At 30.7% G+C, this 14849-nt stretch overlaps 1 protein-coding gene across 1 annotated transcript in view; it reads left to right on the forward strand.

Annotated features, from left to right (window-relative positions):
- Positions 1-309: 309 nt before the first annotated feature.
- Positions 310-14849, forward strand: part of LOC142224940 (uncharacterized) — a 19617-nt gene continuing 5077 nt past the window's right edge. Inside the window, exons 1-4 of the mRNA XM_075294718.1 lie at positions 310-413; positions 1870-2038; positions 3596-3775; positions 3833-4150. Coding sequence (XP_075150833.1) covers positions 310-413; positions 1870-2038; positions 3596-3775; positions 3833-4150 — 771 coding nt within the window. The remainder of the gene's footprint in view (positions 414-1869; positions 2039-3595; positions 3776-3832; positions 4151-14849) is intronic.

Raw genomic sequence — 14849 nt, forward strand, 5'->3', positions numbered from 1 at the left:
AGAACTCCAGGCGCCATTCATCATGCCAGATGGATGGCAAAGGCCATCTATTATTTTTATTTTTCGACGCCAATTTAATATGTCTAGAGGAGAAGAAAGTTTTGTAAGTGCTATTGCTGTTTTTCTAGTTAAATTTTACTGTAAAGCTTGGTTCAATGCTCCAAAAGCTCATCTAGCGCCAAAGCAAGATTTAGACATTTTGCGTAGTCTATTAGACTATAAAGAATGTGACGACTATTAGACTATAAAGAATGTGACGACGAAGAACGACATCGCAGAAGTATCAGCCACAAAATTTTCGAATCATTTATGGTATTTGAATACAGAGTTGATCCCACCATTACAGACGATGAAAAGTTATTAATGGCTAATAAATTGCTCAGTAGCACAGATGAACCATCAGAGCAAGCTAGGTTAGGTTAAAATGGCAGGCCGATTAAATTTCAGGCTCACTTAAACTATTCAGTCCATTGTGATACCACATTTAACAAAAAGTACCTATTACATATGGGCACTTCTAGTCTTAACCACTGAACCTTCTCTATTATTTACTTTTGTTTAAACAACCAGATTGCTCCAAAAACATTAACAAACTGCTTAAGTTAACGTTTTCCAGGTCCGCCAGTAATCTAAAGCTATATGCTCCTAAAATTCGCTTACGTCTTACATAAAAAGCAGGACACTCACACAAGAGGTGTTTTTTTTTTTTTTTTTTTTTTTTTATTTTTTTTTTTTTTTGTTTAATTTAATTGATTCCTGTTCCTCCACATCATGACAGCTTATACAATAGTCATTATACTTCGCATCTATAGTTTTTGCAAATTCGCCTATCAGGCTGCGACCGTAGCTAGACAATTTTCCTAGGGGGGGCTATAGCCCCCCCTAGCTAAAAATTTATATTTCATTTATTTATATTTCAATTAATGTTTTATTTCATAAAAATGAATATAAAAAAAGTAGACATCAAAATAACTCGAAAATTAATTTCTAATAAAGCAAGTAAAAGTAGTTCCACACATTTCCCAGCAAAAAAATTTGGAAGTTCTTCCAAAGACACAACTTTAAAAGCACTTCCAGAAGATGTACTCCCAATGATGTTCTTTATTTTAACTACTCAGGAAGTTCTTTAAATTCGATTTTTTTAACTTTGTTTTTTCATACTTTTAATGGGAAATTTTAATTTTTTTGTTTCAAATAACTTAAAAACGAAGTAAGAATTCATAGAATGGTACAAATAATTAAAAATTTGTCGAAAAAAATTCTAAATCCATTCTGAAAAACTTGTGAATTTTTGAAAATATTTGAGGTCAAACGTGTCCGACAAGCATTAGAATCCATTAAAAATTATAAAAATTATTTATTTGACAAAATATAACAGAATTTTTTAATTTACATTCAAAACATTGAATTCGGATCACACCTAAAGAAGTGATGCAAATTCAGTGCAACGGTTGTTGAAATGGAGGACTTCCGTCCTATGACAAGCCCATGTTAAATTCAACGCTTCTTCGCCAATTCTGCACCACTTCCGGATCCAAAAAGATCATTTTCATTACTTTTTTGGCGACGCTTTTTTGGCTGGACTTGTTTATTTTTTATAAAAATGGAAAATCGTAAATAGGTTTTCAAATTCTTGGGGGCTAAAATTTTTCTGGGGGGGTCTAAGCCCCCTCCCCAGAGGCCTTCCTACGCTTATGGCTGCGACCCGTTATAGTAGATATCAGGAGTGCTATCTGAAGCTAGGGTTGTAAATACAAAAGTTAGGAAAGAAAAGTTAGAAGAGTTGTTTGATGGAGGATTAATTAATTTACTTTCCAAAGAAGCGTTTAATTTTTTTGACCGATTTAGTATAAAAATAGATTTTCTTAGACAAAATCCAAACACCTGGCCTATAAATAATAACTTGCAAGAAGGTTTGAAAATTATCAAAACATTAAAAGTAGTAAATGATATGGCTGAGCGTGGTATTAAATTAATAACTGACTTCAACGACCTTCTGACAAATGATAAAGAACAAAAGCAATATGTCCTGCAAATTGTAAGCAAATGCCGAGCATTGTATCCCGACGTTTCAAAAAGTACTTTAACAAAAGCTCTAGAATAAATTGAATAATTATATAATATTATCGAATATATCCCTAATTTTTATATATTAAAAAAAATTTTTCTACTTTTCATTTCTACTTTAAACTCAAAAATATACTAAAAAAATAAAAATTTATCACATAATAACATAATATATGAAGTATGGCACCAGGTCGCGTTTTCGAAGCCAAAGGCTGGCGTAACTCGGTTCAGAGTTACAACAATTAAAACCATAACATAACTCAGAGTTACAACAATTAAAACAATAACATAAATTTTTAAGGACAAAATAAGCTATCGTTTGTGATATCGTGCGTGTTTTTATTAACTTTGTGGCCAAAAAATTCGTTTTTTTTTTTCAAATTTAGAGCGACGAGCGGCACGTGTTATCGTCGTTTAATCTGGCTCAAATTTTGGCTATCCCAATATGTAGAAAGGGGATTCGTTTTGTGGGGGTTAAGGCGAACAAGTTTCCGAGTTTTTTTGCTACCTATAAGTTGCGGTCACTCTAATATATATATATATATACGAGGGGGGTTCGGAAACTTGTTTAATATATATATATATATATATATATATATATATATATATATATATATATATATATATATATATATATATATATATATATATATATATATATATATATATATATATATATATATATATATATATATATATATATATATATATATATATATATATATATATATATATATATATATATATATATATATATATTAAACAATAAATTCAGAGTACTATTGCAAACAGTTGGATCAATTAAATGTACAAATTCGAGAAAAACGTCCTGGCTTACAACGCAAAAAAATAATTTTTCAGGAAGACAACGCACAAGCACACAAGAGTGTTTTAATAATGGCTAAAATCAACGAATTAAAGTACGAGTTGCTTGACCACCCACCTTATTCTCCTAATTTAGCTCCTAGTGACTTTTACTTGTTCCCAAATCTAAAAATATTCCTTGCTGGCAAGCGTTTTACCTCAAATGAAGATGCAATTACAGTTGTAAACCACTATTTTGAAGACCTTGAGTAAAACTATTTTAATCAAGGGATAGAATTGCTAGAAATGATGAAGGAGCACTTTCACCTAACACATTCACCGTATCATTATGAATTTATTGTCCCGATAAACTTTTTTATGTAAATATTTAATGACAGCACGCATGGTCGGGAGAAAAAAAATTATGTTTCACAATATTATTTGTTTTTTATATTGAAAGAAGCATAAAAAAAAACAAAATATTCGAAAATTTTGAATTTGCAAGTTTATGAAAATTCATAAATTGCATTTGTAATCAATTGTAGTGCGAAATTCAAAATTTTTTTCGAACGGCGTTAAATGTTTTTGTTCATCGTCTTACTTCTTCAAATTTCTGGCTCGGCTCTGAACTCTTACAAAAGTAAACAAAAAATAATTGGTCAACATGTAAGTAAAGTTTTGTTATTTTATATAAATATTGTATATCATAAGATGTTTTATTTAGGTCTTCTCGAAAAACCATCTACCACGACGAAATCTTAATAGATTTCATGGAATCAAATCCAGATATAGCCATGGGCTATTCCAAAAAAGAAAAACTGACCCAGGACAAATTGTGGTCGGATCTGGCCGAGAAACTGAATGCCTGTGGCCAAGTACTAAAAGTATACCGGAGTGGAGAAAAGTGAGTAGACTCTAAAATTGTTTCAATTGCCATTTAATTTTTAACTTATTTTTGCAGACCTGGACCGACTGGAGACGGCATATAAAATCTAAATTAGCCCACAACAAGGCAGAATGTCGCAAAACTGGAGGAGGACAAGTTAACAAATATATTTTGTCATCATTGGAGGAAGGCGTAGCAGTTCTATGTGGTTTATATGTAGCTGTTGATGGTATAAAAAGTGCAAAAGTATTCGGAGGAAGTGGAAAAGAAAATGAGAAGCCATCAACGTCAACTGCAAGTTCCAATGATGAATACATGCAAGATGCCGTAACAGAAATACTGGAGCAGAGATGTACGGTCCCTAACGGCCCCCAATCAACACAGGCCAAAGAGGTAACCACTTCTAACAACAAAAGGAGAAAGTTAAGCGATGTTGATTCTATAATGGACCAAGAGGCAAAAAATTTTAAAACGATATCCAGCGAAATAAGAATATTGAGGGAATCAAAAGAAGAATGTTTGAGGAGTATTGATACCAAATTGGACGCAATGGACAAGAAATTAGACGATCTAATTTCTTTAAAAAAGAACAGATGATGGAAATGAAAAGGCACCATTTACAAATAGAAAGACACAACGCAACTAGAAATGAGCTGAAATTGAAAGACATAGAATTGGAGCAATTTAAAATTTCGCTTCTAAAAATAAAAACCAGTACTCACGCACGCTCACGCACGAACTACTTTTAAGGACTCACGTTCACGCACGTTCACGCACGATTCACGACAATTCTCGTGATTCACGACAAATTCTCGAGCCTCACGACATTTTCCAAACGGAAATCAGCAAAGGTAACAAACTTCAAAAATAGAATATAGTTCGAGAGCTAAATTAATCTCATTTAACATACGAGTATGAATTAAATCTTGATTTTTTGTGAGCGTGACTACGCAGAAATTTTATTCACGCACATTCACGAACCGATTTTATTTCTCACGCACGCTCACGCACGACATATTTATTTTAGTCCCATTCACGCACATTCACGAGACTTGCTTTCGATTTTGTTCACGACTCACGTGAATCACGTGTGAAATCGTGTCACGAGAATTTCGTGACTTTTAGATAATCTATAAAATTATTTAAAAATAAGAGTTTTCACATGTTCATATTTAACAATATGTATTTAAAGTTTTTGTAACTTTTAGCGATAAATGTTAATAGTTGATACTACAGCCATGCCGTTTGATTACTTCTGCACAACTTCTTGCCACTAGTTAGGATTAAATGGTCAATGATATCCTATGATAGGAGCTATTTTTGCGGCGACCATTTAACATTTTCACCTGCAACCATGTTGGCTCAGTGAACATGGTTCCAAAAAAGTATAATTGTCCTTATCTCACTATCTGTCAAAGAATACACAATCTAATAGAGACGTATTTCACCCACACTAGGACAAGCAAACATACAAAGGTATGTGAACAGAGGAGTTCTATCACCTCTTCTTTGTAATATTGCTATAAACAACCTTCTGGTTTCCCTAGAAAAAGAAAGGATAAAAGTGGTGGCATACGCAGATGATGTGGCGCTATCAGTCAGGGGAAAATTCCCATCCACAATCAGAGATATTATACAGAGAGCTCTCCGGATGACTGAGAAATGGGCGAAAGATAATGATCTTGGGGTAAATCCAGCAAAGACAGAACTGGTCATGTACTGTAAAGATCGTAAAAATCCCACGGTTAAGCCCATTCCCTTAGGGTATTGAAATTCCATTTGGCGAGTGTGCAAAATACCTTGACGTTATTTTGGACAGGAAGCTGAATTTTAGGCTTAAGATTGAAGAAAGGGCGAGAAAGTCTGGTGGCCGGCACTTCAGAAACCGACTGGTTTAGATAAAGTTTCAGCGTATGGCGTGCTTATGTATCTCAGGCGCATTTAGTAAGACAGGAACAGACTCCCTTAATGTCATGCTGCATCTATTGCCTTTAGACATTTTGGCCAAACAGTCAGCGGCTGTGCGGTTGCGCGAGCTATCGTTGTGGTCGGAAAAAATGTACGGTCACAGTAATGCCAGATGTGCCTAACGTAGTGGATTACACCCTTTTCGACAAAAAGTTTGAAACTCTAATTCCCAACAGTGAGGCGTGGTGTACACAGATATATAGATTTCTATACTGATGGCTCCTAATCACTGTAGTGTTTTTCAGGCTGAAATATATGCAATAAGAGAGGTGGTGAATTGGCTGAGAAGTAATGTTCCAACAAATATTGGCATTAATATATACTCAGACAGTCAACCTGCAATACAATCCTTGGATTCTGTGTTCCTTAACTCGAAAACGGCCATAGACTGCCACAAATCTCTCAACGAGATGGCTGAGCAGTATATTATTTACCTAATATGGGTGCCTGGCCATAGGAACATACCGGGGAACTGCGAAGCAGATGAGTTAGCAAGGCTAGGAACTACCTTACATATTCCAGGGGAACTAGAATCTGTTGGTATGCCTCTGGCCACCTGCAAGCTATTACTGCGTGAGAAGGCTGTTACGATGGCCAATATTCGATGGGAAAATTGCAAGGGTTGTAACGACACCAAGCAAATATGGCCCCATTTAAACTTAAACCCCACACAAGATATGCTAGTGTTCTCAAGGCGTCAGATAGCACTCCCAATATCTGCTATAACGGGTCGCTGCCTGATAGGCGACTTTGCAAAACCTATAGGTGCGAAGTATAATGACTATTGTATAAGCTGTCATGATGTGGAGGAAAATGTATCAATTAAACACCTCTTGCAGATATTTATAAATTTTATATTTTTGTGTAAGGAGTAAGCGAATTTTAGGATCATATAGCTTTAGATTACTGGCGGACGTGGAAGACGTTAACTTAAGCAGTTTTGTAACATACACAGAGATTAGTAAAAATATGTCCAGACAGGTCCTTTATGAAGGCAACAATCTCATGTAAAACAATGTTAGGAAAAGGACGATAGGAGCCATTGATTGGGCTAGCAAACTGTCGAGTGGGGAGGTTCGTGTCCTCTCCTTAACAAGTCCGACATATGTACGACATTAGCGAAATTTTATAGACTCCTATATATTTGTGGTATCTGAAAACTACAAGTAAACTAAATGGACCGGATCATCAGGAATTACAAAAACAAATTAACAATACCGAGATTCCTGTGATATTCAGTTTAATTGAGCAAAAATATCCATCAATAGGTTTTTATTGATTCTCTGGATGTTGTGAGAATCCGTCGCCTCATTACCCACCCTACCTATGGTTCTACCAGCGAATACATTTTTATAGAACCCCAAAAATAAAGCTAAATAGAAAGCAATTTAATCCATCCTTATCCTACAATCCTTTTGAAAAGAAATACTCATAAAGATTTCTACTCCATAAACATTTTCATTATTATTAAAGACAATTCATGAACTATAAGGAAATCCTATTTTCAACAGACATATGTACAATCTAAACTTATGGGAATTTTATATGTATCGATCGAAAAAAAAGTTACATTGATATTAATTAACAAAAAAAACTTTTTGTTCGCGAAAATAATATATATATATATATATATATATATATATATATATATATATATATATATATATATAAAATATATAAAATATATATATATATATATATATATATATATATATATATATATATATATAAAATATATAAAATATATATATATATATATATATATATATATATATATATATATATATATATATATATATATATATATATATATATATATATATATATATATATATATATATATATATATATATATATATATATATATATATATATATATATATATATATATATATATATATATATATATATATATATATATATATATATATATATATATATATATATATATATATATATTTTTTTTTTACTAATCTCTGTGTATGTTACAAAACTGCTTAAGTTAACGTCTTCCACGTCCGCCAGTAATCTAAAGCTATATGATCCTAAAATTCGCTTACTCCTTACACAAAAATATTAAATTTATAAATATCTGCAAGAGATGTTTAATTGATACATTTTCCTCCACATCATGACAGCTTATACAATAGTCATTATACTTCGCACCTATAGGTTTTGCAAAGTCGCCTATCAGGCAGCGACCCGTTATAGCAGATATTGGGAGTGCTATCTGACGCCTTGAGAACACTAGCATATCTTGTGTGGGGTTTAAGTTTAAATGGGGCCATATTTGCTTGGTGTCGTTACAACCCTTGCAATTTTCCCATCGAATATTGGCCATCGTAACAGCCTTCTCACGCAGTAATAGCTTGCAGGTGGCCAGAGGCATACCAACAGATTCTAGTTCCCCTGGAATATGTAAGGTAGTTCCTAGCCTTGCTAACTCATCTGCTTCGCAGTTCCCCGGTATGTTCCTATGGCCAGGCACCCATATTAGGTAAATAATATACTGCTCAGCCATCTCGTTGAGAGATTTGTGGCAGTCTATGGCCGTTTTCGAGTTAAGGAACACAGAGTCCAAGGATTGTATTGCAGGTTGACTGTCTGAGTATATATTAATGCCAATATTTGTTGGAACATTACTTCTCAGCCAATTCACCACCTCTCTTATTGCATATATTTCAGCCTGAAAAACACTACAGTGATTAGGAGCCATCAGTATAGAAATCTATATATCTGTGTATATATATATATATATATATATATATATATATATATATATATATATATATATATATATATATATATATATATATATATATATATATATATATATATATATATATATATATATATATATATATATATATATATATATATATATATATATATGTATATATATATATATATATATATATATATATATATATATATATATATATATATATATATATATATATATATATATATATATATATATATATATATATATATATATATATATATATATATATATATATATATATATATATATATATATATATATATATATATATATATATATATATATATATATATATATATATATATATATATATATATATATATATATATATATATATATATATATATGCGTACCATATATTTTGGGGACTTTTTTCCGATATATTGTATATTTCGGGGACATTTGCATACTTTGGGGACGGTCCTCAAAAAAATCGTATATAAACCGCATACTTTGGGGACTTCAGTCTATCGTATAGTTCAGGGACTGTTTTTGAAAATTTTGAGATTGCATTTTTGATTTATTACTCTGTTACATTTATACTTATTTACTTACTGTTTAACAATTTATAACCCTGTTTTATAATATTTATAACAACTTTTATATTTCAATTTTTTTGGTATTGTTGCCACCTCTCCTGTATTAAAAATAAACTTGTAAGATGTGAGGCGACATCTATTAGTAGGCATAAAATATTACTACTGGTTCCAAGCTTTACTAAGTTAAACAAGTCATCTACAGTCTGATTCATACAATGATCATTTCAATTGCTTCTTTAAAAGATTGGCCTTATGCAAAACACTATTATTACAATTCATTCAAAAGGATATTTTATTTGTCATTCGCACATTTATATTTTGAAAACGAATTAATAAAATTATTTTTCGGAAAATTAAATAAAAACTATAAATATGTAGTTTCAGGGTGCAATAGAATTTGAACCCGCACTTCAGGGCTTTCATTCCAATGCGCTACATACTGAGCTATAGACGCTCTTTTTGCTGGATGACATTAATACGTATTGCACGTGTGCTGTATTTGCACCAGTTAGCGTTAGAAACAGAACAACAAATAAATAAAAGTAACATAATAAATTGCAAATATAGAGTCACCTTCCAGTGTTACCAAATGAAAATACATATAAAACTAAGTTACCTTTTCGCTATATGCAAAATGAAGGTTTTTTTTAACGTTTTTCAAAATATGATGTAAGATGTTAACATACTGCATTATAAACTGATCTAACAAAACAAGAGTGTCGAGCGATAGCGTAACGGACACTTTATAAACTCTTTCCTATCCATGTGTGTCAAAATTGATTTTTTTAGAAATACTTTTTAAAAAATTTTGTTAATTTAAAATATTTTTGTTGGAGAAATTTTTGTATAAAAAATTTGGTTTTATATAAAATTTTGATTGTATTAAAATTTTGTTTCTATGTAATGATTTGCCATTTTTTTTCTATACAAAAATTGTAATACACAAAAAGTTGACAAGATTTCTTACAGCAACAAAATTTTCTACAGAAAAAAAAAATTATTTATAAAAACATAACTTTTCCACAAATTTAAAAGGTATTTCTATAAAAAATCAGTTTAGACATACTACATGTTGTCGCTAGACATTCTCTTATTGTTTTTAGATCTTTTTATAACGTAGTGTGTTTACAGCTATTTATTGATGTATTTTGAAAAAGTGTCTTCAAAAAGTCATTTTGTCTACAGCGATAAGGTAACTAAATTGTATGTGTACTTTCACTTGGCAACACTAGAATGAGATGCTAGTTTTGCGATATTCCCGCTAGTTTTCCATGATTTGTTTTTCTAGTTGTTAAGTTAAATGATGCAAATATAGCATATGTATTGTACGTGTTAACAGCAATTAGGCATCAGTGCTTATGTAGCTCAGTATGTAGCGCAGTGGAGTGGGAGTCCTGAAGTCCAGGTTCAAATCCTGTTGCACCTAGAGATTATATGCTTTTAGATTTTATTTAATTGATTATATCTATGATAGTTAAATTGAAACTATTTGTCGATTCCTTATTAGCCTTTGATTTTTAAAATCATGCTATGTTTTTTGAAAATAATAAAATGATTTTATAAATTGACAACATTTTCGAATGAAATAAAGAACTGACAAAATTTTCAATATTACACTGAAAAAATATTGTCGTAAACAAAACAAAAATGTTTTTCAAACGAGTATTTTGTGGCAAACAATGATATAAGTTGTTGTCTTGTGCAAAAGACGATAAACTTAACAATGGAATTTTATACCGTTGAATCAATGTCAACTTGTCCTTAAAAATATGAAACCTTCTGTTTTAACATTTGTGACAAAATATTCTATAGAACAAAATATTTTATAGAAACAAAATTTTGAAAAAAAAAATCTATTGAAAAGGAACTTTGACAAAATTTTTTTTCTTTTTCTTTTTCTTAAAAAACAAAGCTTTTTATAAAATAACAATTTTCTATAAGAACAAAATTTTGACAAAATGTTAGATTGGAGAAAATTTTATATATTTTTAATTCCATGAAAAAGTTTATGGAAAAGTATTTTCACAAACTTTTGTGTAGAAACAAAGTTTTTTAAAATGTTAGTTTTATAAATTTCATAAAAAATGTTTTTTCAATCCAAAGGTTGTCAAATTTCTTTCTAGAAACTTTTTATCAAAGTCTTCCTTTTATAGAAACTGTTGTAAAATTTTTGTCAACATTTTTTTTTGTAGAAAATGTTGTCAATTTTTTATAGAAGATTATGTCAAATTCTTATTGCTGTAGAAAATTTTGTTAAAATTTTATTTCCATAAATTATTTAGTCAAAATATTATATCTATTAAAAATTTTGTTTTTATAGAAAGTTTTGTCAAAGGATGCTTGTGTAGACTCTTTTTATTTTTTCGTCCTTAAAACACTTTTTTCTTGTTAAACATTTAAAAAAGTAAAAATTGTATTCTTATGTCAACAATTTGTTTTTTTCCAATAGAAAAATTTCTAATAGATTTTTTCTGTAGAACTTGTTTCAATATTTAATTTCATTAAAAACTTGCTAAATGAATAATATTTTGGCGAAGTTTTCTAAGAAAAGAAAAAAACTGTGACATAATTTTCTAAAGAAACAAATTTTGTTGTTGTTTTTTTTTATTTCAGCTTAAAACCATGCATTGACTAAACTACAAGTGTAGCTTAACCAGTAGAGGAAAAGAATGTTTGTCAAATTTATTTGGGCAAAGCCCTATAGACTGCAAGATGGTTGGATAGACGCACGCAGAAATAAATTTTTACAAAATTTTCTAAAGAAATGCAATTTGCCAAACTCTTCTTAGAAACAAAATTTTAACATCATTTTCTAAGAAATCAATGTACGTTAGTTAAATTAACTAACACCAAGGAAAAAAATATACATAAATGAAGCATTACGATTAACTAAATTCGTGTCTTCCACCAAATAGTTCAAAATTTCTTTAAATTAGTAAATTTTACCAAAAAATGCATCCACCTCGAACTTCGTTGTCACTAAATACATTCTTGCAATTTTGAACTCTATGTTTTTCCTTCAAACTACAAAATTTTCTTTAACAAGTGAAAAATATTTACCTATTTTTATGCCATCGGCGTGATTCAAACGTTTGTAATACTTTTTAGTTAAAATTTTCAACAAATATTCAAAATTTACTAAAATTAACCCAAAATTTTCTTCCTGGTGAGCTCACTGTTTTTGCAATGCATGTTTTCTTAGAAATAAACGTTCGACATAATTTTCTAAAGAAATAAAATTTTAACAAAACAACTGTAGAAACAACATTTTAGTTATTTTCTATATAAATAAAAGTTTCGCAAAATTTCTACGGAAATAAAATTTTGAAATTTTCTAAAAGAATAAAATTTTTCAACATGTTCTGAGGAAATAAAATTTTGACAATATATTGGAAAGAAAAAAAAAAACAAAGTTTTCTAAAGAAATAACATGTTTTACAGAAATAAATTTCTTACAAAACTTTCTTAAAAAAGGTAATTTTTAACATAATTTTCTATACAAGAAAAATATGGGCAATCATTATTGTTATTTTGATTTAAGCTATACGAGTAGCTTAATCAAAAGAAAAAAAATTTAGAAATTTTTTACAAAACAAAATTTCGACAAAGTATTGACAAAAGTTTCTACTGAAGCAGCATTTGGACAAAAATCCTTTGCAAAATCAAAAACATTACAAAACTTTCTATAAAACAAGTATATACAGCAGTAAGTTCGGCCTGACCGAATCTTAAATACCCACCACCATGAATCAAATATTATAGTTTCCTTTGAAATTTCAGGGGTTTGATGACAGATATTCTCCCACGCAGAGCAGTTCAACTAGTACACTTGCCGAAGATAAATTGAAAGATTTTACCTATGAAGACTATATCATATTCGGGATTTATAAGAACCATTTTTGTTTGAGTTTTAAAGGAATCATTAACATCTATTGTAAGTGTGCAAGAAACTGATGAAATAACGCCTTGATTTGCAAATCTTTAGATTTCCACCTGCATTATTTAGATGATTACGAGAATTAAAATCTGAATATTTTTTTCAGTTTCAAACAATTTTTTTGATCAGTGCGCCTTCTATACCCTCAGGAAGTGAAATCGGTCTATATGGAGGCCTTACAAAATGGACCGCTAAAACCTAAATCTGATTCACGTTTTTGTGTGTCTAAAATACCAATATTATGGCATTCCAATTTATCGCAAATCGGACAAAAACTATGGTTTCTAGAAACCCAAGAAGTTAAGTCGGGAGATCGGTTTTATGGGGGCTATACTAAAACATGGACCGATACTCACCATTTTTAGCACACCTCTTTATGGTCCTAAAATACTTCTCGATTTAAAATTTCAGGCTAATTGGATAAAAACTAGGGTTTCTAGAACCCCAAACAATGAAATCATTTCTTGCACACCTATTTATAGTCCTACAAAACCTCCAGATTTTCAATTTCAGGCAAATTAGACAATAACTACGATTTCTACAAACCCAAAAAGTAAAATCGAAAGATCGGTCTACATGGATGCTATACTAAAACATTGACCGATTCCCACCATTTTAGGCGCACCTCGTAAAATAATTCTAGATTTCAAATTTCGTGCAAATTGGATAAAAACTACGGTTTCTATAAGCCAAAGAAGTAAAATCGGGAGATCGGTATATACGGGAGCTATACCAAAACATGAACCGATGCTACCATTTTTAGCACACCTCTTTTCGGTCCTAAAACACCTCTAGATTTTAAATTTCAGGCAAATTGGATAAAAACTACGGATTTTAGAAGCCCAAGAATTAAAATCGGGAGATCGGTCTATATGGGGCTATACCAAAACATGGACCTATACTCACCATTTTTGGCGCACCCCTTAATGGTTCTAAAATACTTCTAGAATTTCAATTTCAGGCAAATTTGACAAAAACTACGGTTTTTATAAGCCCAAGAAGTAAAATCGGGAGATCGGTCTATATGAGGGCTATACCAAACCATGGACCGATACTCACCATTTCTAGCACACCTTTTTATGGTCTTTAAACACCTTTAGATTTAAAATTTCAGGCAAGTTGGATAAAAATTACAGATTTTAGAAGCCCAAGCAGTAAAATCGGGAGATCGGTCTATATGGGGCTATACCAAAACATGGACCGATACTCACCATTTTTAGCACACCTCTTTATGGTCCTAAAATACCTCCAGGCTCATAGAAACTACGGTTTGGAGGTCGGTTTATATGGGGACTATAACAAAACCTGGACCGATATAGCCCATCTACGAACTTGACCTGCCTGCAGACAAAAGATTTCAAATTTCAGCACGATTGCTTCATTATTGAAGACTGTAGCGTGATTACAACAGACAGACGGACAGACGGACATGCTTATATCGTCTTAGAATTTCTCCCTGATCAAGAATATATATACTTTATATAGTCGGAAATCGATATTTCGATGTGTTACAAACGGAATGACAAACTTATTATACCCCCGTCACCATTCTATGGTGGTGGGTATAAAAAAAATGACAAAAGTTTCTAATTTTGACAAAAATCTTTTCCAAAATAAAAAAACAAGTATATACGGCCGTAAGTTCGGCCAGGCCGAATCTTATGTACCCTCCACCATGGATTGCGTAGAAACTTCTATTAAAGACTGTCATCCATAGAAATAAAATTTTGTCAAAATTAGTTACAGAAATAAAATTTCACCAAAATTTGCTATAGTTTTATCAAAATTTTCTTTATAACTAAAATTTTGGCAATATTTTCTTTAGGAAAATAATTTTGGCAAAATTTTCTATAGCAAAACAAT

The sequence above is a fragment of the Haematobia irritans genome, chromosome 2 (genome assembly GCF_050003625.1).
Source record: "Haematobia irritans isolate KBUSLIRL chromosome 2, ASM5000362v1, whole genome shotgun sequence".
Classification (NCBI taxonomy): domain Eukaryota; kingdom Metazoa; phylum Arthropoda; class Insecta; order Diptera; family Muscidae; genus Haematobia; species Haematobia irritans.